Source organism: Trachypithecus francoisi, unplaced genomic scaffold (genome assembly GCF_009764315.1).
Source record: "Trachypithecus francoisi isolate TF-2019V2 unplaced genomic scaffold, Tfra_2.0 Lachesis_group11, whole genome shotgun sequence".
Classification (NCBI taxonomy): domain Eukaryota; kingdom Metazoa; phylum Chordata; class Mammalia; order Primates; family Cercopithecidae; genus Trachypithecus; species Trachypithecus francoisi.
In genome coordinates, this window is record NW_022681456.1 from 31,214,732 (window position 1) to 31,240,935 (window position 26,204).

The 26,204-nt window shown below is 35.3% G+C and overlaps 1 protein-coding gene across 5 annotated transcripts in view; it reads left to right on the top strand.

Annotated features, from left to right (window-relative positions):
• Nucleotides 1–26,204, top strand: part of WASHC3 (WASH complex subunit 3) — a 47,053-nt gene that overhangs the window by 17,977 nt on the left and 2,872 nt on the right. For 3 of the 5 annotated variants that reach the window (XR_004439648.1, XM_033220883.1, XM_033220881.1), the window contains exons 5-6: nt 1,719–1,829; nt 16,054–16,118. Coding sequence is in view for 4 of the 5 variants with exons in the window: in XM_033220883.1 (XP_033076774.1) it covers nt 1,719–1,829; nt 16,054–16,118 (176 nt within the window). In the remaining variant the exon portion in view is untranslated. The remainder of the gene's footprint in view (nt 1–1,718; nt 1,830–16,053; nt 16,119–26,204) is intronic. The other 2 variants (XM_033220884.1, XM_033220882.1) reach the window with 1 other exon arrangement.

A 26,204-nucleotide genomic window follows, 5' to 3' on the forward strand; every position in this document is an offset into this window, starting at 1 on the left:
TCATTTCTTCGTTGTTATCAACTGGTATATTTTATACAAAATATTTTGAAGTGGGCTTAAGTATTGCTTAATCCAGAGTTTTCATTGACATTATAGTTCACTTAATTATCAGATAAAGGGGAATAGTGCACTTTAAAAAAAAAATCATCTATTTATCACTCTCTCTAATCTATACATGAGTCAAAGACCCAAAGTTTGTGTACTGATTTTTCTGCAACTTTAATTTCATGGTTCAGATTTCATCATTATTCACAATAGAATATCCAATTGTGCAGAGTGAGTTTGATTTGAGAATAAATGAAGGACAGTTGAGAGATATGATAGAGGATTTAATGGATCATTCAAATAGCAAAGGTGTAATACATTTCATAATTAAACCTTGTTGAGGTCTTGGTTATTAGGCAAAAGTTAACGACTGAGAGTTGATATCTGGCCAGGATATAGTTCTCATTTGCACCATGTTGCTATTATGTGAGTTTAATTTCCATAAATTGTTAAAAAAAAAACTTGGTTATTGTTTTAATTTTTTATTTAATTAACAGTGTTTTGGAATTTTTGTATTTATGTATATTATAGATGAATATATATATATATACACACACACACACACACACACACCGACTTTTGTAAAACTTAGCAATATCATATAACAGAAGAAACCTAAAGGATTTTTGGATGTTTTATTTGGAGTTTTCGACAGATTTAATTTATATTTGAATTATCTGAGGAAAAAAATTTCAATATGTAATTCACATTCATAGTCTAAGAACTGTGAAGATATAAAGATATTGATTTATCTACATTTCAGCATGAACAATAGACATAAAATTGATTTCTTCTAAGGAAATTCTTCTTAATGCTTATATACAGATAATGAGAGAGATTCACAAAAGTAAGCTTTTTCTAAATGTTTGGTTTGATAGAAAAATCAAGTACTGTATACAGGCAGTTCTAGTTTTGCATTTAAGTAAGGATATGGTTCTGATATGCACAAGTTTCAGTAACATGGTACCATGCGAAGTGAAGACTGCCTGTATAACAATAGCATTTTTATCTAAAAAAACCATTCCCCAAGATTCTTTATTATAAGTTGTATTTAGTATGACTTTTAACCACTCTGTAGACAATGTTACCATTAATAGTTCCATCAGTCGCTGAAATATATAAAACCAGATAATTTTGTCTGACAAACTGGCTTCTCTTCTACAACTTCTCCAAAAATTGCTTTCTAAAAAGTTAGAAGAGCCATGTCCACTTAGAATAAAATGATTTACTAAATAAAGGGCTCAATTAGGTAGATTATAGATACCTAGGAAATCAATTCATCATTATCTCAATAAATGTATTATTAATTTATAAACAATTTATAGTTTTATTAGCTTTCTTAAAAGTTTTGTTAAAATAGTATAACCACCTATATATAATTCATGCTTTGTATCAGCACTCTGAGGACAAGTAAAGTAGAATTTTTATTTTAATGCATAAATATAGGAACCAATATAGTGTTGAAGTGTAACCTCCTCTGAAGTGATATTTAAATATTTGTAGATATTTGGAAACATATCTCATAATTAAATTATTGGTATTTAAATTTGGGGAGATGCTTTTTTTTCTGCAATTTATTGCCTTAGAATTATGGAAAGAAGCATTCCTTTTAAGTAACATGATGGACCCCTTTTGTAAATTGTCTAAAGATTTACACAAAATACTCTCTACAGCAGAGCAGTACACAAGACTCTGGACTACAGGAAAGTGAAGTATCAGCAGAAAATATCTTAACTGTAGCCAAGGATCCAAGATATGCCAGATATCTCAAAATGGTTCAAGTGGTAAGCTAATTTGGTCTGTCTTCTTTGTGTAGCAGCCTCATTTGAAATTCTTAACCCTGGAGGTTTTACTGTTATTTTTTTCAATTTGAGAAAACTGCTAAACCAAGTAACCAAGTTTTCTATTCTCTTACTTCCTTTCTATTTTAACTCTCTGATTTTAAAAAAAAAAAGAAGTCAAATCTTTGTAATTAGAATCGATCCCACACTTTAAATTAACACAGTTTAATATAGATGTATATAAATTTTTTTGCATTACACAAAGTTATCAATGCAAATCTTAGATACAGAAAGTAATGAAAGTAGACTATTCATTTGGTAAATCAGTTGATTCTAGCTTAATCCCCATATATTAGCACAAATAATATTTTTTAAAATTTTTGTGTTCATCTATCAATGATCTCTTGGCCATGTAAGGTAATGCTTTTGATATTATATGACTTCAGAATTCATATTTTTCCTGAGAAATCATAACATGGTATGGTACCAAAAATATCTGCAGTTGTCTGTAATAGCAGAAGTTAACATTTTTTATTCCTTTAGAAACTATTTCAATAGTTGAAGGAGTTAGTTGTCCCTCATTTTTCTGTTAATCAAACAGTTAAAGCCTGGCGCAGTGACACACACCTGTAATCCTAGCACTTTAGGAGGCTGAGGTGGGAGGATGACTTGAAGACAGGAGTTTGAGACCAGCCTGGGCAACAAAGCAAGACCCCCTACCTCTACATTTAAAAACAAAAAAACAAAAAAACTCCATATGATGGCATGCACCTGGTAGTCCCAGCTACTCAAGAGGCTGAGGTGGGAGGATTGCTTGAGCCCAGGAGTTCAAGGGTGCACTGGCTTACCTCAATGATTGTGCCACTGTACTTCAGTGTAGGTGACAGAGAGAGACCCTGTGTCAAAAATAATAATAATAATAATAATAATGCTTTTGTAAAATTCTATTACCAAGCAAAAGAGGCAGAATACTAATACTAAAGGACAGTTTTGTTTTGCTGTCCATGGGATAGTTTATCACCTAGTAATTTAAAAGCAAATTCTGACAACCAGAAAGAGTAGATTGGCTCTTTTGGAAGCTGCACTTTTCCTAGCTATCAGAAGTGGATTTTTCACTTCCACAGTTCCTTTTTTCTGAAGCCTAGAGCTCAGGATATTGGCGGTCAATTTAGAAAAAAAATAAACCAAACTTCGGGGTGAAAATAGATGAAGTTTTTTAATTAACAAGAATAAAACAAAGCCAGTTTAAGTATGAATCATGATGAACACAATTTTAAAACTAGAACCCAGAAAAGCCTAAGCTTAAAAGATAGACTTGTTAAAAAACAAAAACAAAACAAAAAAAACTGTTTCACTCTTTTAAACAAAAGGGAGACACTTCAAAATGACTCTGAAAGATTTTTTTATATTAGCCCCTTCTTGCCAAACCTATATAAAATAAGAAATAGGAAAATCTATTAGATGATACTCCGTAAAAATGCCCTGAAATCTTTTATGAAGGCTGCATCTTAGGATAATTGTTAAATTCTTGATACATTGCCTTCAATTTTATAAGAACTTCAAAAACTCTTTTTCTTTTTTCATTATAAATCCACCATCTGTTTATTTCACAAATATTTATCAAACACTTAATTTAAGCTAAGCTACTATATTAGGTACTGTCTAGATTTATTTAGCCAGCTAAGGTTTCCAGATACCACTTGCAATTTTTATTTTTGTTATTAATTACATGAACAAGTTTGATTGCTTTTCAGTCATAAATATACATATAAAATAAATGACCCAGGCTGGGCACGGTGGCTCACTCCTGTAATTCCAGCACTTTGGGAGGCCAAGGCAAGCAGATCATCTGAGGTCGGGAGTTTGAGACCAACCTGACCAACATGAAGAAACCTTGTCTCTACTGAAAATACAAAATTAGCTGGACATGGTGGCACATGCCTGTAATCCCAGCTACTCGGGAGGCTGAGGCAGGAGAATAGCTTGAACCAGGAGGTGAAGGTTGCGATGAGCCGAGATCATGCCATTGTACTCCAGCCTGGGCAACAAGAGTAAAACTCTGTCTAAAAAAAAAAAAAAAAAAAAACAACAAATAAATGACCCTTTAAATATTTACTTTTTTAATCATATGTCTTACCACCTCATAGGAATAAGAGCCCAGATCCTCCACAGGCCCATGAAATCCTATACAGTTTAGCTCCTCTGTTACCTTTATGATCTCATATCGTCGCTCACTCTTCTCCAGCTCTACTGGCCTCGTTTATGTCCCTTGAATAAAAATACATTGGCAGCCCCCTGTCTTGGGGCCTTTGCTTCAGCTATTCTCTCGGTCTGAAACACTTTTCCCCAGATACCTTCATGGTTTACTCCCTGACCTCCTTCAAATCTGTATTCAAAAACATTACCTTCTAAGTACAGCCTTCCTTGGCCACCCTGTTTTAAATTGCAGTGTCCTCTTACCTAATTCCCTTTACCCCTTCTCTGCTGTATTTTTCTTCTTATCGACTTCCAGCATTCTACATATTTTATATATTTACTCTCTCTCTTCCCTACAAAATTATAAACTCCAAAAGGACAGGAAATTGTTTTGTATACTACACTATTCCTCATTCCTGCAACAATACCTTGTACATAGTCCTGTGAATGAAAATGCTTATAATTTGTCCATACCATTTCACCTTTTGATAGATTTAGGTGATAGATTCCTTGTTCACACTAGCTCAGTAGTTTGATAAACTTCCAAAATATAAGTTCCTGGACCCTACCCTACAAAATTAGAATCTCTAAAATTGGTACTTGATACATAGAGCATATGTATTTTGGAAAAAAAAAAAAAAAACCCTGATTAAGGATTGCTTAAAAACATTTTAAACTATGTCTTAATATCATTTACATTTTTAAAACTTAAAAGCATTTAAGAAAATAAATAATTGTTTTATTTTTTCAAAACCTAAACTTTCTAGCAGTACTTGGGACTTAACTCCAGCCTATCCTTTTTGTTTGATGTCACTGGGTATGATTAGGGGTTCAATTTCTTCTGCCTCAGACTGTTTCTGATTTAAGACAAATTTTTCTGTTTTTAGCCCTTTGTCTCCTTTCTGTCTTTGGTGAGGGTATATTCTATTTCCTAAGCATTTTCAGCATTCTGGAAGTGCTGCTTCTTCCTGGCATGTCCTTCGTCAGGCACATGGACTTGACCTTTTGCTCTGCTGAGTCATCAATCATTCTTCTATCTGCTCTTAATTTTTATGTAATTGGTTCATATATGCCTCTTAGTCATTAAAGCTGGAGGTCATATTCTGTTTCAAATTGTTTAGGGGTGATTTTCAAGAAGAAAGGGGGGAGCTACATCAAACTGCCATCCTAAAACTAGAAGTTCATCCAAATTAAATTTAATTTATTGTTTTTAGTTTATTGTGCCAACCTGCATCCCAGAACCTTATTACCCAACTTTTATTTCCTATTGTTCCCTGTCCTGAATTTCTTTTGGTTTTTTTTTTTTTTGGTTTTTTTTTTGTTTTTTGAGACGGAGTCTTGCTGTTGTCGCCCAGGCTGGAGCACAGGGGCATGATCACGGCTCACTGCAACCTCTGCCCCCAGGTTCAAGCAGTTCTTCTGCCTCAGCCTCCTGAGTAGCTGGGATTACAGGTGCCCACCACCACGCCCAGCTAATTTGTGTACTTTTAGTAGAGACGGGGTTTCGCCATGTTGGCCAGGCTGGTGTTGAACTCCTGACCTCAGGTGATCCACCCGCCTCAGCCTCCCAAAGTGTTGGGATTACAGGAGTGAGCCACCGTGCCCGGCCCTGAATTCCATTCTTCAATCAGGCAAAACCACAAACTGTTCCCTATGTAAGCGCCATGCTTTTCCTTCTCTAAATCTAGATTATCCTTCTCTTTATTTTTTTTTTTTTTTTTTTTTTCCAGACGGAGTCTGGCTCTGTCTCCCAGGCTGGAGTGCAGTGGCCGGATCTCAGCTCACTGCAAGCTCCGCCTCCCGGGTTCACGCCATTCTCCTGCCTCAGCCTCCTGAGTAGCTGGGACTACAGGCGCCTGCCACCTCGCCCGGCTAGTTTTTTTTTGTATTTTTAGTAGAGATGGGGTTTCACCGTGTTAGCCAGGATGGTCTCGATCTCCTGACCTTGTGATCCGCCCGTCTCGGCCTCCCAAAGTGCTGGGATTACAGGCTTGAGCCACCGCGCCCGGCCTCCTTCTCTTTATTATTACATGTCCAAATTCTATTATCTAACATGTTCCTATGATTGTGTCCACTAAATCATTCCAGATTCTAAACCAACCAACACACATAAAGCTAGATAGAAGTAATAGCTCCTTTTGTTGACCTGTCCAATGACTTTACCGGTATTCTTTCTGGAGTTTGTCACTTAATACTTTGTTTTATGATTATCTGTACATATTTTTATATCTCCATTTGAAAATGGAATCATGAGAGGAAGAATGGTATCTTGATTAATCCATGTATTCATTTTAACACCTTACCCATAAAGGTGCTCAATCAATATTTGTTAATGGACTCTATATGTAATCCTGCATATGATCTCTCCTTCCTCACTTTGTGCTCCCTGGATATGTATAAATATGCTCTCATTTCTTCAAGTTATCAATTTAAAATGTTTCTCAGGACCATAACAAGAATAGACCCAGCAGAGGTCTTCCTCAAGGTTGACATGAAACTGCCAATCATTATTTTTTGGATGATGATTATTGAGCCATCTATCAATTCACTCCTTCTTCTGTTTTCTAAGTATATCATGAGTGACTGTCAAAATTTCCAACAACAGATGTAGGCCACACATTTGATAATGCCCAGGAATTTTCTTTCCTTGGCATGATTACTACCAGAATTCCTGTACTGCCAATCATTATTTTTTGGATGATGATTATTGAGCCGTCTATCAATTCACTCCTTCTTCTGTTTTCTAAGTATATCATGAGTGACTGTCAAAATTTCCAACAACAGATGTAGGCCACACATTTGATAATGCCCAGGAATTTTCTTTCCTTGGCATGATTACTACCAGAATTCCTGTCCCTTCTTCATTATCATTTATTTTGGCCTTTTTGTTCAAACTTTGGCACAAATAGTTGCATGTTTGCCTCATTGCTCCCTTTATCTATTGAGGAATAAAATTTTCAGTGAGGCAACTTAGGAATTTATCAGATATTCTAATATAGGCAAAATTAAGCTTCTAGTACCTGTAGATGGATAATAGCCCCCATCGTGTCTGGATCTTTCTGCTTGTTTACAGCGTTTTAAGAAAGCCTTATCTAAATCTTCCACCCGGCTAGGTAGCCAAAAAGTATGCTCCATCTGATAAAATTTTTGCCTTCTTTTAACCTCACTTAGGAGTTTCTTTATCTCATGTTCAAGAATTTCCATATATGTGTTTATATTTTGATTTATGGTTATTGTCCTCTTTCTGCTGGAAAACATTGTAAGACGTTTCTTTGAAATGCCAGTTCTCATACACAAGTTTCTTCCCATTAAGTGTTGGCAGTTCCCAAGATTTACTTATTTTGAAATTTCAGATTTGCTCTATTTACACACACACACAGACACTTTTTTTTTTTTAGGCTGTTGGATTTGTTTGCTGTTTACATTTTCCTCCTAATAATTTCCTGGCAGTTCTTCTACTGTTTTTTCCCCATTATATTGTTGTTATTCATAGCTCTAGTCTTAAAACTTTAATTGAGGATTTTTTAATCTTTTGATTTCAGTGTAAAGCTTCTTGAACATACCTGTGGGTATTGCTGAACATAATCTGTTGGTTCTTCCAAACCACTTAGCACTTTTCCAAGAGTACAGTCATTCTAATGTCATAAGTTATCACCTAAAATATTATTCTTCAGCAGTATCTGCGTAGCTAGTTGTGTTTCCTATATCCATTCCATTACCAAACTATAACTTTTAACTGGGAGAGCAGATAACAGTACCACTTTGCTTTAGAAAATGCCTCAGAGAAGTGGAGTGAAGAACAATCATTAGAGACCTATTATAATTTGTACCACTGAGCCATTCATTTTCTGTCATTGACGTGGAAAGAATACAGATAGCTTTGTATCTCTATACCTCAGGATGGTGATATGCCTTCCTATTTTCTGTGTTTGTCTTCTAATCGGTTGTTCGCTCTGAAAATGTGGTTCAGTTCTTTGAGTATAACTGAGAACAAACAGGGATATAGATAGAAAAGCAAATTTGACCACTGGCTATAAGGAGGAGCCTAACCCCAGCTAATTCTAGAGGGTGACTTCATTACAGACTACCTTATCATACTGAAAAGTGTTTCACTTTCCCAAGAAGATTTTAGATTTGCATTAAAATACCCAATTTTTCTCAACTTTAGGGGTGACTAGCGTTTGCTTACCCACCACTCAAAATTCAGTTTTAGTTCTTAATGCAGAGAAAGACCGATAACAACATAATTCTTTAAATGAGTTTTAATTTGTCTATTAGTATAACCTTGAGTAGTTTATATCCACTGTACACATGACTACAGGTTATAGAAACAGTTTTAGAAGCCTACATCTCAGCTTTTAGGGAATTGTTTATATTAACACAAAGGAAGATAGCATAGTCTCAAAAAAAAAAAAACCTCAAACAAAAACTGTTTCTGAAAAAAAAACTGTATTTATACCAACAATATCTAATCCTTTATACCAACAATTTCTGATCCTAAGATCCTAAAAATAACCATCTCTATACATTCAAAAGGGAATTAACAGTGCCACAAGTTCTTTCACCTTGTGAAAGGGTAATAATAGGATTTGTCTCTTTTTCAGTTGCCTTTATATTGTTGTCATTTAAAAATATGAGTTACTGCCCCATAAGAAGAGTCTTATACCTCTATTCCAATTATACTGTTTCTTTTTCCAAAGTGTAATATACTTCCACTCAGTATCATCTTGATACATAGCTCCTCAACAATCTTTTAACCATTTCTCCTAGTTTTTGAATTATTATTTAGAACGATTTTGTCTTCTGTAATATGACAGAATCGTGTTTTTCAAGCCCTTTCAGCTTCTTCTGTAGTATAGAAAGCTTTATTTTGCAGACTTCTGATGTGATCATTCACTTCAGATATGGCAGAAAGTCTTGTGGGTTACAAAAACAGATTATTCCTGATGTTAAGACTTCCTGGATATGAGGATGAACTACAGTCCCCTTTGGGTTCCTCCCTAAACTGCAGTGAAAACTTCCTCTTCCTGGGAACTAACTATCTCCTGGAATGCCTTGCTTTTCTATATGCCTTGCTTCACTTGCCATATACCTGTAAATCTATTTTACAGTCTAGATAATGAAAACTATTTAATTAATATAAACTCCTTTGAACAAAAACCAACACAGTCCTTCACTAATCACAAGTACCAGTTGACAGAGTAATAAGTAATACCTTACTTTTTGGTCTCCATGCCTTTTTCTGTCACTTCTGGATTACTACCCTCTGAAAGATAAAACAATGATTAGATTAAAACAATGAAAGAAAAGTTCTTTCTCTGGGAGAAAATTTCATTGCATAGGAGTACACCCAGATCTTTTCCCAGTACTTCTGAAATACAACATGGTATAGTTTCTTAGCTTTGCCATCACATCAGGTCATGTCACCTCTCAAGACTTCAGTTCTCTCACACATAAAATGAGATCGGAAATTCCTTTTAGATTTATGATCTATTAATTGATCCCCAAATTTGGATCTCATTACTAATGAATGTTCCTGGAACACCTGCTGGCATTTTCTGACTTTTTTTTCCTTTTTAAGCAAGTTTTATACAAGATTTTTCAGTGAGTAATACTGTTGTGTTCCAAATGTGGCAGATAATTGATTTTGATTTAATGTTTGTTGTCATAATAGTGCAGCACAAGCCTTTACTAAATTACATATTGCTTTTATAACTTAACTGGAATTGTGTACATAGATCACTTTTCCAACAATTCTCCCCTCTTTACTGGCAGATCTTGGTGAATCCTTTGCCAGTAATAAATTGTGCATTGGGCAAGTCCGACTTCCACATTAAGAAGCTAATGACTTGTATTTTTTGAAACCGTATTTGCCAAAACAGTCTCTTGGACACTTCGATTTTTTTTAAAGCTCTATTTTCTTTGGCTGGCTTAAAATGTGAATTGAATAATCTCTTTGGTTCTGGTGGTTCTGATGCATCCATTGCCAGCGGTAAATGTTGGCCTGAGGAAATGTGACTTCCATTACCTAAGGATGAAGAGGCTCTGAATGATTATTAAAGATGTTCATCAAGAAGTTATGCACTTTGGACCTTGTGAAACCCAATCAAGCATGAAATAGCATGTTCTTTAGATGACAAACAAGATGTAGTTATTGTAAGAGTAATTAAAGTCTTTAAAAACATTTTTTGGATATGACCCCAGTGTGGCTTTCCATGGTTCAGAGAACTCCAGGTAAGTTCCTCATCAGTGATCAACAATATAGTCAAAGTATAGTCAAAAAGGAGGAGCTACTGGTTCATATATAATCATAGCTGTGAACAGCACTGTTATAGATTTAGCTTAATAGCTGTGATTTATTTTTTCATTGTTTTCTAACTATAGGTATAATATTAATACATATTTCATTTCTTTTATGATACCTAAGGTTTACGAATCAATATCAAGATCAATATTTATTGAGTACATGAAGGTTTGTGGGATGGGGGAATAACTTTTGTGTTGTTTTAGCCTCATTCTGTTCATTGAAAAATAAAGCTTCATGTCCAATGACTTTGATTTGCCACACTTATGAATATAAAGAAAAGATACAAATGAACATTTGTCTGTTTAATTAATTGTATAATTTAGCCAACTTTGAAAATTTTGAGTAAAACTATTTTATTCTTCCCATAAACTAAATAAGTTAGGCAGGTCTGTGTGACTACAACTAAAAGAAAGAAACAAAGCTTAGCAAAATGGTAGACTATATGAGTAGTAATTTTGAGTTGGGATCAATGAAATTCAAGTGACCTCTGACATTTGTCCTCCTCCTTCTACTTTCTAGCTTATATCAAATGCAAGAAGGTTTGGATAGAGCTTTCCCTTAAGCAGAAAACTGTGACAGTTAGCCACCAACTGGAAGCCCCTGCCGTATTACCTATGCTTTGCCATGGCCCCAGTATGCAGAGGACCTAGAGAAAGATAACTTTTGTCATACTTCTGGCAAGAAATTACAAAGTTACTCTCTGCTAAAGTCAGTGAACTGACCTCAAAGGAAATCATATGTGAAGAATGATTATGCCAGTTTTACAGATTATGATTTTTCCATCATTTTAGCTGCCTTTTGAACCCTCCATGTTGCCTTGAAAGTTAGGGAGCTTAGAACCAGTCGTACTGTGTACGGATTTAATGTTGTTTCAAAACATAAATCTTTGTATTATGTATTTGCCCTTTTGCGTATTTTTAAATTTTCTTGTTATAAATGTGTGTTAGAGAGCAGTAAACAATGATACTGCTAAGTTCAGGTTTTAAATTTCTCGCTTTTTCTAATGCGTGATAAAGCTAGAATATGGAAGGAAGTACTTGCCATGTAGTGGGCAAATACTAAATAGTTATATGGTTGTCATGTCAGTACCTACTTGGTAATATCATATATGCCTCCCTCAATTCTCATGTGTTTATTCTTCACTGATACCACTGTTATCATAATCATATAGCTGAGAATATTTTAATACTAATATCACATTTTTTATAGCCATCCTTAGTGACATTTAATTGCTGTGAAAATGTTCATTTTTGAAGAATTTGTTTCCAGGAACTAGTTGTTTACCAAGTATTTTCTAGATCTGTGTAGGTCATTAGAAATAAAGTTTCTATTTTTTTAGATAGCCATATGCATTTTACGTGGTTAAGAAATTAAATTAATTGATATTCCTTCATTGAAAGCTTCGAAGAGAAAAGGTCATTGAGCGTTTGCTTTCTTTTGTGTTATGATTTGTTCAGTGAACAATAATCCATTATATGTAATATTTAATCTGAAAATTTTATCCTAAATGTACATCCTACTAATTTATTTCATAAAATACAGTAAATTTTTTTTTTTTTTTTTTGAGATGGAGTTTCACTCTTGTTGTCCAAGCTGGAGTGCAATGGTGCGATCTTGACTCACCGCAACCCCCGCCTTCCAGGTTCAAGCCATTCTCCTGCCTCAGCCTCCTGAGTAGCTGGGATTACAGGCATGCACCACCACGCCTAGCTAATTTTGTATTTTTAGTAGATGGGATTTCTCCATGTTGGTCAGGCTGGTCTCGAACTCCCGACCTCAGGTGATCCTCCCGCCTCAGCCTCCTAAAGTGCTGGGATTACAGGTGTGAGCCACTGTGCCCAGCCTCAATAAAATATTTTTTTAATAAGACTGTTGAAATTCAGAAGGCAAAGATATGATTGAGTCCATTTTATTAAATTTTAAGTAAAAGGACCCTGACTGGGGGACTGGCTGCCTTTTAACAACCTGTAGCATTTTTTCAAATTCTACTAGTTCCCGCTCTCTGCAAAGAAAAAGCTTTTTCCAACAACGTATTCAGTAGATCTATTTTTTATTGTTGCCTTAGGTGGGGAAGAAAACTTCATGTTTTTCATCTTTCATAACTGAATTGTTACAATTCACACTCTTAAACTAAGAGGAAAAACTCTAAAATATAAGGAGGATTTTTAGTTATTTTTAAACAAGGAAAGTCATTTATCTTAAATTGAGAACGAAGTTTTTTTTTCCCCTTCAATCTAAAACTTTAGGAAAATTTCCTAAAGTTTATAAAGGGATTTTGTAGTTTGACTTTCTTTAACACAATAAGAAATAAATGTAAATATTGACAGGCCTGTAAACCTCCAAACAGTTTTTTGTGATATAAGAAACTAGTATTTAACTATTAGTGTTGCCATCATAATTTCATTAGTGTGGCTTCTTTACACACTTTCTCCAGTGACGCAAATACAGACGTGATTTTTTGGAACATCAGACTTATGGCTGCCTTCTCTCTTCTTCATTACTTATGTTGGACACACTGTCATTTTCACTTGCCAAAAAAAATCCCACAGTTCAGTAGACTTCAGTTTTGAGGTCTTTCTTGTCCTTCTTAGACCACCAGTAGCTTTGTCTGTTGGCGATCAGAAATTGGACACTTCTTTTTGGTGTTTAACAAACCAGACTGTTACTTGACTTCTAAGGAAGAATATAGCAAAACAACAAATTTTCTAAGCAACGTCACTGGAAACAACAGCAAATCCCTTTGGAATGCATTCTTTGGAACACAGGCCAAATTATTCTTTTTTATCAAGCTTTATGAGATTTGTATTAAGGTAGTGATAATAAGTCTCAGACTCAAGTAAGATATTAGCAATTGTATATATTTTTCTTTACCCATATGCATATACGGAAATGACTAAAAATACCAAATTGTTTGTGTATCTGTGCTGTTCTGCTGTCAGCAGACCCCAGAAACTAAGGTTCACATTTGGAGCTTACAGGTTTAGGTTTCTATTATTCTTATACTATAATCAATTCCATGAAGCTAATGTTCAAATAGAGGGCTTATCTAATTCTACCAACTTCTCTGTTCCCCATTCCTCCCTTCCCACCCATTGCTTCCCCTCACCTCCACCCAATATACACTTTCTTTGCTATATTTTAGGAAATTTTTTTTCAACCTCATTCTCCTCCCTTCTCTTTTCTTGGCTTTGTAACTTATTTATGTAACCTTTCCAGTGATGTCCTGTGGATTATGCTAAAGTATAATAAATAAATCACATGCTTGAATTTGTAGAAAGACCTTATACTATCAAACCATAGTTAATAGAAGCCAAGAGGTCTTTTTAAAGAACTATGACATTAACTCTTCTCTTCTCTTTTTTTCCTAGCACTCATATTTTTTTTGTGGAATGTTTCAAACTCCTAACTTACCCCCTGTTATCGTAAATAATTGAATGGCATTTAATTATCAAGTTAAATTCCCAGCTATGTCATTCAAGTAATCAGCTTTCTCCTCTACTATTAAAATTAATTTTGTATTAAGTATGTTGTGTTTTTAAATATGTTTCATTCAAGTCTTAGTTTTAGATAATATATTCAAAAATGGTGTTAGTTTTAATTTCTTGCTTTCTTTATTCCAAACTTCAGTCTGTTCACATTGGATGCCCCTAGCAAGTGGACTTTTTCCTTTTTGTTTTTCTCTTTTTTGGTCATTAAACTTACCTTCCACCTTCTTTGACTTCGAAACCTATTATAATGCACTTTTCAGAATATCTTAAAAATTGCCTCATGGAACAATATTGCTTTCAGAGGTATGGTTTTGAAGAGAATTCGAAGATGGTGCTATTTATATTGATTCATGTAATATTTAGAATGCACTTAAGTATTCATTTTTACCTGAGTCTTAATAAGCTAAATTTTACTAATTTATAAGATAAAACACAACAGTTACCAAGATAAGTGTATAAATGGGCCTGCAAATGACCACCTTGCCTTTGCTACTTCTCATGAGAGTCTTCTTAGTAACCTGTAAACTCAAAACAAAGCCTCTGCTTTCCTAGCCTTATTTAACCTAGCAGGCTGTGAAAGGGGATGTAGGTATTTTCTCCTCCATAGCCAAAATAAGTGATTTTGACTCTTTCTATAGCTATCTTTTCTGGACAGTTTTTTTTAAAAGTAAATAAAAATTAAATTCTTTGACATAAAATTTTCTGATTTAAAAAAATGAGGATTAAATTTAATGATTTAACTTAATTTGGCAAGATCTGTGAGATACAAGATACTATGTTATATATAGTGTCCTTAACTTTGAAGACTTTTCATATTAAATTTGTAATAAATTTAGCTCTCACGTTTGTACATACGCATGCCTGGACTTAAACTCAGATTTTATTGGGAAATATAAAATCAGCATTTTGGAGGGGAAGGAGTATATCTGGACAAGTATATACTTAAAAGTTTGAGACAAGTGTACATATGATAGGCTATATAAAGATTTGTGTATATTTCTAAGTATTTGTGTTTTTCATTTTAGACAAACTTCTATCCCATCTTCAAGATGTATATTTCAAGATAGCTATGGGAGAGGAGTTTAAAAGTTCCTACCACAAAGAATAAATATTTGAGGTGATGGATATGCTAAATAGCCTAATTTGATTATTCTTCAATGTCTACATGTTTCAAAACAGCACATTATTCACAAAAACATGTATAATTATTATTTGGCAATTAAAAATAAAAGTAAAAAAAATGAACATCACAACTGGCTAATGATAAAGGAAAAGTGTACAACAGCAATAGAGAGGTGACTGGGCTTTTTCCTGAGTGTGCCTGGGTGTACTTTCCTTCTTATGCCACACGGGGTGAGAGAGAGGGTCCCAGGCCGTGACCCTGCGTCCTTTAAGGAGATAGAATCAAGGCCCTCAAATTGAACACATCAGTTAAGTATTTCTTATCCTTGGGGATGGTGTGGAGAGAGGGCAGTTGACAGAGATCTGATTACATCTTCTCCCCTTGGAGCTTCACCAAGTGAACTTGGAATAAATGTTTAATTATACATCAAGTCTCTTTCCTTTTCAAGTAAATATGTCTATTTCTGTCATATTCTTGTCTTACTGTTTTCATATTCTTAACCTGAACTCTGAGATTCACGTGTTTTTACTATTTTTGTAATGTATATACTTCTAAAATTGTCATTAGTTAGTGTTTGCACCGGTGTTGGGAAGATGTGTAATATAGTCCCAGGGAGGTTCTTGAATTAGATTTGATTTTTGTGTCTAAAGTGTTCAAATGGAATTGAACTGTTTGCTTATTAAAAGAACATTAATATAGCTATACTTAAGAGCGGAAGTCTCTGAAATCTTTGAAAAGATACCTATTCATATTGTTAACTATTCATTGTATCGCTTCAGCTGGTATTTTAATCATTTGAGTAATGTTTTCTTTCTTTTGGTGATATAAGAAGAATGAGAATATGATTTCTGTTCTCTATACAGCAGAATTAGTAATGAATAAGCTCAAATGATGTAGTTTGGGCTTATGTGGTATTGGATAAGACTAATTCTGTTAGGTCAATGTAAAATGGGTACTTCACTAGATTATTCAAGTGCTAGGCACATGTTAATTTAAAAGTAGAATAAGAACTCTTAAATAATGAGGCATCTAAAGGTCTTGTTTTAGATGATATGTGTAGACATATAAAGGAGGCATTTTTAATGATGAAATTATCTTATATCCTTTGCTTAGGGTGTACCAGTGATGGCAATAAGAAACAAAATGATATCAGAAGGACTAGACCCAGATCTTCTTGAGTAAGTAATTCTTCTAATATAATTATATTATTGCCAGGACATTGAATTTGTCAGTTATAATAAAAATATTTCAAATTCTCTATATTTTTATCCCTACAGTGTTTTATGGTTGAGGATATCATCTTTGTAAATAGTGTCTCTGTTATGTTACCAAAAAGAAAAATATCCTATTCTACTAAAACCAGCCTTTACACATTTTAGGAACAGTTTCAATAGATTAGTAATGATTCTAGATATCCAAAGGAGCTGGAATTTAATGACAGTTGTTTTTTTGTTTTGTTTGGTTTCCTTTTTGTACTACCTCTTGGTTTTTTGTTTGTTTGTTTGTCCTTTTTTGTTGGGGGGGGTGATTATTATCTACAGGGGGTAGGTGATTTCATTTAAGATCTCAGTGTGTAAGAAATTTAGTCTGCTATAATCTAGGTTAAGCCAGATTGAGAAATAAATAGGCTAAAGTTTCCCTATGTCTATGTTAATGGTTATTAAGAAACTAGATACTAATTTATGTGAGTTTTTTTAACCTGAAAGTATTTAATCCCTTATTGTGTGAATTTTATAAAATATTTTTGAGAAATGATAAAAAAATTGTGGCTCAGAAATTTGACAACAATTTATTTCATCCAAGCAAATCTGGCTGCATAGTTCACCTTGTATAAAATATATTGTAATAGATTCTTCAGAAGACTTCTGTTTTGCAAGTATCTAGGTACTTGTAAAGAATCTTTCCAGTTTGGGGTTGTAGTTCACCCCAATGTATTTAGCTGCACACTCCAACCATTCATTACTGTACTAGCAGAGTATACTTTGGAATTTTTCTTGGCTCTCAGTCCTCCAAGAAAAGGTGTACACTTTGGTGTTAAAACATTATGAAGTAGTCTTTGTCTCATATTTTATCTGCCAAAATATGAAATTTATGAATTCTTTTAAAGTCTACAAGAATAAATTTCAAACATATATCTACATTTGGTATACGTCCAAGTAGCAAACAGTTCAAGTACAATGGCATAGCTTGGCAACTTGAACTGAAGGATCTCTGAGATATTTGGCATTTGTTCTGGAAATTGTTTCTGACACATACATTGAAAGCCAGATGGATTGTGATATATATTTTAATGTGAATCAGACCTATAGGTTCAATCCATTTTGGTACTCATTGCAGTATATAGGTTGTAAATATATTTCACATTAACTATGACCTCCTTTTGCTTCTGGAAATACAGTTAGACCTCCTATAATAACAGAGAACTAAAATTACCTTTAAAATGATTATCTTTTTCTAGAGAAAATATAATAAATGGAAAACTAGCACCCTGTAAGCATCAGCATGTGCTGGATATCCAAGACTACTGGCTTCATTTCATCCCCTGCCCAGCCTAAACCTACTTCATAATCCTTTACTTCAACCAGCTACCTGCACTAGCAACTTGATAATCATCCTTGTTTCTGTCTTCTTGCTTACCCACTACATATGGGTAAGGAAAATGAGAACACATAGTCAATCACTATGTGTTCTCATTTTTAATATCTCTCACATCTCACCGTATACCTCCATATCCATTGCTGTTTAGTTCACGCCCTCATCATTTGTCATCTGAATTACTGTAGTAGCTACTGATTGGTTTTGCTGGTCTCTTTCAAGCCATCCACTAAAGCCTGAGTGGATCTCTTCATACTTCATTCTTGCTTCACATCTTCCTGTGACCCTCCACTGCCTTCAACATGTAGTCTCACATCTTAGTATTGCATAGAAATGCTTTTATCATCAATATGCAGATTCTCTCACTAGCGTCCTCTCTTGCGTTTCTTTCACATATGCCTATTTCATATAGCCATAGTGAACTACCTGCAGTTCTCTGAATGTATCATTTTCCTATTCCCTTTTGGTGTCTTTAAATGTTCTCCTTTCTCTCTGTGGAACTCCCTTCCCCCATCTTACTGGCCTGGCTAACCTATTATTCTTCAAGACTCCATCAGGTATCACCACCTGATAGAGTCCATAGGTAACTACCATGGGGGAAGATCCCAGGCCCTTCAACATTTCCTTGTGTCTCACTTGGCCAGTTTGAGGGTATTTCGTTGTCTATAAATGTTGAGAAACATTCAGTTGTGAGGTAGTGCCAAGTTTAAGGGTAGAATTCCAGTAACAATTAACATTGTCTTACAGAAAAGCTGCTCCTCAACCACAGCCTGGAGCCTGAATTCTGACCCATTACCTCATACGCACATGCCATTAGTCACCAGGGGCACTGGTTGGAGTGGGGATGACTCACTATAACCTATCACCATTACTAGCAACCCAGTTTCAACTGCATTTAGCTAGATATGATAAGTGCAATCAACTACTGTGTTAACAGAGGAATTATGGTGCTTTTGGAATCATGTTTACATAAAAGTTACAGAGCCTCACTTCAGGAGAGAAGTATGAGATGATGAAAGAGAAGAAAATGTGCCATCCAAGGGAAGAGTACACTTTTATTTAGAATCTTAGGTACATTTTAAGCCTCAGCCAAGAACTTTCAGTAAAGATTGTTCTGTGTTCTTTTTTCTTTTAAAGTATAAACATACACTTGATTTTTTATTAGCTTTAAGTAGTAAGACAAACTCATACAACTGTTGGAAGAAATGGCCTAGCTCTGTCTGCACTGAGCAAAGGGCAAAACTGAGGTTAATATAGAAATAAATACTGATCAGAAAATATATTGCTATTTGATTGGCTTATTTGTATGAAAAATTGGAAGCTAAGAGTACATAATTTTAAATCAAAAATATTTACATGATAAGAGAGAAGAGATCCTAGCAATTTTCCTAGGAAAATGACTATTACAGAATTTAGAAAGTCTATAAAACTGTAGAAAATGCCTGATAATTGCTAAGTAAATATTGGGTTTGATTCTTCTAAGTGATTGTTTTTAAAAATTAAAGTTTTTGAAAATGACAACCATTTATATATAACCAAGAATTAGTCCTGTTTAGCTTCTAAAAATTAGTTTCAGTACCAGTGAGATAAAAAGATATGTGAAAGAGTATTTGTCATCAAAATACTCAAAAGAGTTAAGGGAAAATGGAAAAATTTGATAGGTCTTTGGCCAAAGGTTAATACATTCAGAAATATACAGTGGCTAAGTCATGCCTTAAATATTCTTTCAATCACTGCCTAGATTTTCTTGCTTAGAAAAAAAGAAAAAAGTTTCACCCCATCCTGTTCTACACTCTTACATTTATGTCCCTGAACTAGCGTTACTATTGTTACCTAGTAATTGCTACTTTTACAATTCTAGGATAAACAGACTAGCTTCTGGACTTGCCCATCGGCAGGCCATGAAATTCATGATGGTTGAGGCTCAGGATGAGGCCGACTTTAGAGATGGTCTGCTTACTTGTATTCAGATTCTACCCTGCCACTTTCTAGTTGTATAACCCTGGTCTGATTACCGAACCTCTCTGTGCATCAGTTTCCTCATCAGTAAAATGGGAAATAGAAGAGTTCGCTCCTTATAGAGTTGTTCAGACTAGATAGATAATGATGTAAGCACTCAGCACACACAGCTCTGGATAAGCAGTAAATGTTTAATACATATTAGTTGTGATTTATGAATGTTTTAATCGAGGACTATGTAGCAAATTCTAGACAATGGATTTATCAGGCTTTGGATAACAACTTGTTTATAATCCTGTAGTTGCCTATATACTATTATGTTCTCAACAAAGACGTATTTAACATATACAGAGTAGTTATCTTTTTAAATATATTCTGTTTTCTCAAACTGAGAACCTATATTGTTAACTTTGCTTTAAAGAACAGATTTCTGAAATTGAAGTTCAATTGAACACACTCGTAACCTTAGTGGGAGGGTGCAATGTGCAGCTTATCGATTTGAGTAAAGAAAACATATAATTGTGCAGACTTTGAACAGAACCAGCTCAGTTGGCATTTCTCCTGGATATATCTATCCAAAAAACATTTATACCATTCTCCCAGACGGTGGAATGACCACTCTTATGGTTGCCAGAAATAAAAGTAGCCACCTTAGCCTACTTATCCCTGAGACAAGAGGGGATTTATTATTATTAAACAAAAGGATACTGGAAAGCAAGAAAACTTTTTTTACATGGCATGCCCAGCAGATTTTCCTGCCCTCTAAGATCATTCCTTATCTGCCAGGAGGATCTTTACCTCCTGCTATACAACAGCATAGTGGATTAAAGATTGAGTTTTGGCTGGCTGAGGATAGATTAGACCTCAGTTGCACAACTGGACATCCAAAAATAGGGTTTTTACTCTTTCCATTTTGTTAGTTTTTGCTGAGCTAGGTCCTCCATTTAATGTAATTACCAGTCCTCATTCATTAGCTGGCAGACACTAGCTAGAAAGTATAGGACAAACCATATTAAAAAATTGTAATTGGTCTACTTTTAGAGAACTTGATCATAAGAATGAGAGAGATAATAGATATATCAAAGAGGAGATGTTAGAAAGCAGTTGTGGGTCTGTGTGTGGCTAGCAAGCAAGTGGCAGAGGAGTTGCTGGGAAATAAAGGATCCCAAGACCAATAGCAAAAGTCCATCCTACCTAGAACAGCTGCTTTTCTTTTTCTTCATGATATTAGGCATTAAATTGTTTTCATGGTTGCAGGAGTCTACCTACTAAGACAAAGAACAGGATATACCTGTCTTGATGAGAATTCAAAAGAGAAAAGACCAAATTAATCTCACTAGCTGCTATAATTCAAAGTCAAAATTGTTACATTTTTAATTACCCAGAGGTCCTCATTAAGTCAATACAATCTAATTCAAGAATCTTAGTGTTTTGGGTCTTGTTTTTCTTTTCTTTTTTTTTTTTTTTTTGACACGGAATTTTGCTCTTGTCACCCAGGCTGGAGTTCAGTGGTGCAATCTCACCTCACTGCAACCTCTGCCTCCCAGGTTCAAGTGATTCTCCTGCCTCAGCCTCCCAAGTAGCTGGGATTACAGGCACATGCCACCATGCCTGGCTAATTTTTGTATTTTTAGTAGAGACAGGGTTTCACCATGTTGGCCAGGCTGGTCTCGAACTCCTGACCTCAGGTGATCTACCCACCTCAGTCTCCCAAAGTGCTGGGATTACAGGTGTGAGCCATGACACCTGGCTCTCTTAAGACCACCTATTGCCATTGCATAGCTCTGACAGACCATTAATGAACAGTACCATGTGACATTATAACTTTATGTGTGTGTAGTTGCCATTAGTGATTTGAATAATAACTACCTCATCATCTCCTACTCAGCAATGTTTTTACTGACAATGTTTTTGGTACTTAATCTGCTTTAAATTCAATGTTTTTAAGTGTCTAGAAATGAAAAATGTTTTTAAACTCTTTGTCTTACATGTTTTCCCAAAGAATGTTTGGTTTTTGTGTCCTTAAAGTAGCTAGTTTTAAACACAAATACAAATCTTCCTTTAATGAAAACAAATTAAACCAACAATATTGGTATTTTAGGACTCTCTTCGTATTTAGAATGGCAGAAAGCAACTCAAACTAGCTTATGTAAGAAGGGAAGTTATGGACTCTCATAGCTGAAAAATCTAGGTAAGGACAGGATCTAGGGACTCAGTGTCATCAGGGCTGGCTGACTGGCATTCTTCTCTCCCCACTTCATTCTACCTTTACTTCTTTGGTGTAATAATTCCGTGTCTCTCCTAGAGCTGATGAGTTTCCTCTCTGAAGCCTGGGAACATAGCCCCCCCAGAATATTGCTAGTTTTTCCAGTTGAACAGAGAGAGAGTTCCCTCTTCTCCATAACTCATAGCTCATTTATAAGGAAGCATTCTGACTGGCCCTGCTTGAATTGTGTGCCTTTCCTTGAATCCATCTCTCTCTCTCTCTGCAAGGGAATAGATTCCTGTGATTGGCCAGACCTAGACTGTGTGACTGAAACAAGGAAGTGGATAGGGAAAAGATGAGGACAGCGAGGATTCTAGTTGACAGCCTTCACTGATTCACATCAATGGGAGAAGAGTGGGTGTCAAAATTAGAATGTGCACAGCATCTGGTATGCTAAAAAGGGCAGATTTGTATATACTTCGTCCTTTCTCCTGCACCTTTCTATATTTTGGCTCATTTTTAGTTGAGGTCAACCTAGTAACTTCTTTGAAAACATATATTTTTAAGATAGTTTAGACTTAATAATTAGCTTAAACTTTTTAAAAATTTGCTTTTATTAAGAATTTTGCTGATAATTTTGATGTCACAAATATAAATGTGCTTATTAAAATGTACCACCAATTTAGTGTTTTTATTGTAACCACCAAAGATTGAAATTGTTTAAAAAAATACACATGATATTCATGATATATATTTTTCTGTATTTTGTTGATATAATCTTTTTTGGAAATTCACTTATATATTTAAAATAACAAGATACTATTATAAAGTTCCCATTTCCAAATTTTAGTAGCAAAGTGTGTTTTCTTTGAATTGGGAGAAGCTAAACTTTAGTAGTTTAAGGTAGCAACTTTTTCAAATATGTCTTTAAATTTCTTTCCATGAAAAACAACTTATAGGGTGAAGTAAGAACATTTATGATCATAATATGCAGAGCCAAATTTCTGTTCCCCTTGAAAATGCAAATATCCAGCCTGGAAATGATGGTATTGCTGTGAGTTTTATTATTACTAGTAATACTTAAAAGACTTTACAACTTACAAAATGCTTTCCTATCTTCATTTGATTCTGGTGCCTTGCTTTTCTTTTTCGTACCCAAAGAGAACTAGTATGTACTTTTTCTTTTGTTCTCCTGGCAATTCCAATTTCAAGTAGCATAAAATTTATTTTAACATGAATGAGGGGGCCAGGCACGGTGGCTCATGCCTGTAATCCCAGCACTTTGGGAGGCTGAAGCAAGCAGATCACCTGAGGTCAGGAATTCGAGACCAGCCTGGCCAACATGGTGAAACCCTATCTCTACTAAAAAAATACAAAAATTAGCTGTGTGGTGGCAGGCTTCTGTAATCCCAGCTACTTGGGAGGCGGAGGCAGGGAGAATTGCTTGAACCTGGGAGGTAGAGGTTGGAGTGAGCAAGATGGTGCCACTGCACTCCAGCCTCTCTAAATAAATAAATAAGTGAGACTTCATCTCTAAATAAATAAATAAATAATAAAATAAAATAAAATGAATGAGGAGCCAGGTGCAGTGGCTCATGCCTGTAATCTCAACACTTTGGGAGGACAAGGGTAGAGGATCACTTGAAGCCAGGAGTTCTAAACCAGATTGGGCAACAAAGTGAGACCTCATCTTTACAAAAAATTAAATTTGCCAGGCACAATGGTGTGTATCTGCAGTCCCAACTACTTGGGAGGCTAAGGCAGGAGGATCACTTGAGCCCAGGAGGCTGAGGCTACATTGAGCTCTGACTATGCCATTGCACTCCAGCCTGGGCAACAGAATGAGATGTCCCCGGTAAATAAACAAAGACAATAATAAGTATTGGTAAGGATATGAAGAAATTGGAGCCCCTGTGCATTGTTGGTGGGAATATAAAATGATGCAGCTGCTATAGAAAAGAGTATTGTGATCCTTCAAAAAATTAAAAATAGAATTATCATTCAGCACTTCCAATTTGGGGCATGTACCCAAAAGAATTGAAAGCAGAGTCTCAAAGAGATATTTGTATATGCATGTTCATAGCAGCATTTTTCACAATAGCCAAAAGATGGAAGCAATGCAAGTAACCATCAGTGGATGAATAGGAACAATTATGGTATATACTTACAGTGGAATATTATTCAGCCCTAAAAAGGAACGAAATTCTGACACATGCTACAACATAGATGGACTTTTAGGACATTATGCTAAATGAAATAAGCCTATCACAGAAGGACAAATATTGTATGATTCCACTTGCATGAGGTATCTAGTGTAGTCAAATTCATAGCGACAGAAAGAATAGTGATTGTCAGCAGCTGGAGGGAGAAGGGAATATTAATAAGTGAGTATGGTGATTCGGTTTTGCAAGATGAAGAGAGTTCTGGAGATGGATGGTGATGATGGCTGTACAACAGTGTGAATGTACTTAACACTACCATACACTTAAAAATGGTTATGATGTTAAATTTTATGTTATCTGTATTTTACCACAATAAGAAAAATTGAAAAAGAAAAAAATGAATAAGTACAGACAATAACAAGTGTTGCTGAGGGTGTGGAGAAATTGGAACCCTCATACATTGCAGGTACAAATGTAAAATGGTACAGCTGCTTCGGAAGTTTGGCAGTTCCTCGGAAGGTTAAACAGAGTTTCCACCTATTGCTCCTGCTAGATGTTCTAATCTCATCTAATGTTGCACCCTGGGGTACCTTACACTCTAACTACCAAATGACTTACAGTTTCTGAGTGCAGCCTGCTACACCATCCCATTTTATTCTTTACCCAGAACGCTGTCATTCTCTCTTATTTCCACCTTTTCTGTTTCTGGCAAAGTCTTACTCGAATCATAAAATTCTTCACAAGTATTTCCAATTCTTTGGAGTCTTCTCTGACCAACTTCAGCGACCATTTTTTCTGTTCAAACAAACAGTTCAGCCGTATTTGTATATATACAGCTGTGCATCGCTTAATGACAGGGATATGTTACAATAAATGCATTGTAGGTGATTTTGTCATTGTGCAAACATCATAGAGTGTACTTACACAAGCCTAAATGGTATAGCGTGCGACATACTTAGGCTATAAACCTGTACAGTATATTACTGTACCGAATACTGTAGGCAGTTGTAACACAATGACAAGTATTTGTGTATCTAAGCATATCTAAATATAGAAGTAAAAAGTGGTACTTACATAGGGCAGTTACCATGAATGGAGCTTTCAGGACTGGAGTTGCTCTGGGTGAGTCAGTGAGTGAATAGGGAGTGAGTATGAAGGCCTAAGACATTATTATACCAACTGTAAATTTCATAAACACTGTACACTTAGACTACACTAAATTTATTTTTAAAACTTTTTTCAATAATAAACCTTAGCTTAGTATAACTTTATCAACTTTTTTTACCTTTTTAACTATTTTGTAATACTACTTTACTTAGCTTAAAAGACAAGTCATACATTGTACAGCTATACAAAAATATTTTCTTTCTTTATATCTGTATTCTTTAAACTTTTTATTTTGACTTCTTAAACTTTTTTGCTAAAAACTAAAACACATACAAGGCCTACACATGTCAGGCTCATCAATATGACTGTTCTCCTCCATATCCTATCTGACTAGAAGGTCTTCAGGGGCAATAACACGCATAAATCTATTTTCTATTGTAACAATTCCTTCTTCTGGAATATCTCCTGAAGGACCTCACTGAGGCTGTTTAACGTTAACTTTTTTTTTCAAAAAGTAAGTAGAAGGAGTACCCTCTAAAATAACAACAGAGGCCAGGCACAGTGGCTAACACCTGTAATCCCAACACTTTGGGAGGCTGAGGCAGGTGCATCACCTGAGATCAGGAGTTCGAGACCAGTCTGGCCAACATGGAGAAACCTCATCACTACTAAAAATATAAAAATTAGCTGGGCATGGTGGTGCATGCCTGTAATCCCAGCTACTCAGGGAAGCTGATGCAGGAGAATGGCTTGAACCCCGGAGGCGGAGATTGCAGTGAGCCAATATTGCACCCCTGCACCCTAGCCTGACAGAGCAAGACTGTCTCAAAAAATGTAAAATAAAATGAAATAACAAGAGACACTGGGTGCTGTGGCTCACACCTGTAATTCCAGCACTTTGGGAGGCTGAGGCAGATGGATCAGTTGAGGTCAGGAGTTCAAGACCAGCCTGGCCAACATGGTGAAACCTACTGTCTACCAAAAATTAAAAAAAAATTAGCCAGGTGTGGTGGTGCATGCCTGTAGTCCCAGCTACTCGGGAGACTGAGGCAGGAGAATCTCTTGAACCCAGGAGGCAGAGGTTTCAGTGAGCCAAGATCATACCACTGCATTCCAGCCTGGACAACAGAGTGAGACTCCTTGTCAAATAAAATAAAATAACAGAAAGTACAGTATAGTAAATACTAGGCGATAGAGGTTTCTCAGCTCCATTATAATCTAATGGGACCACCATC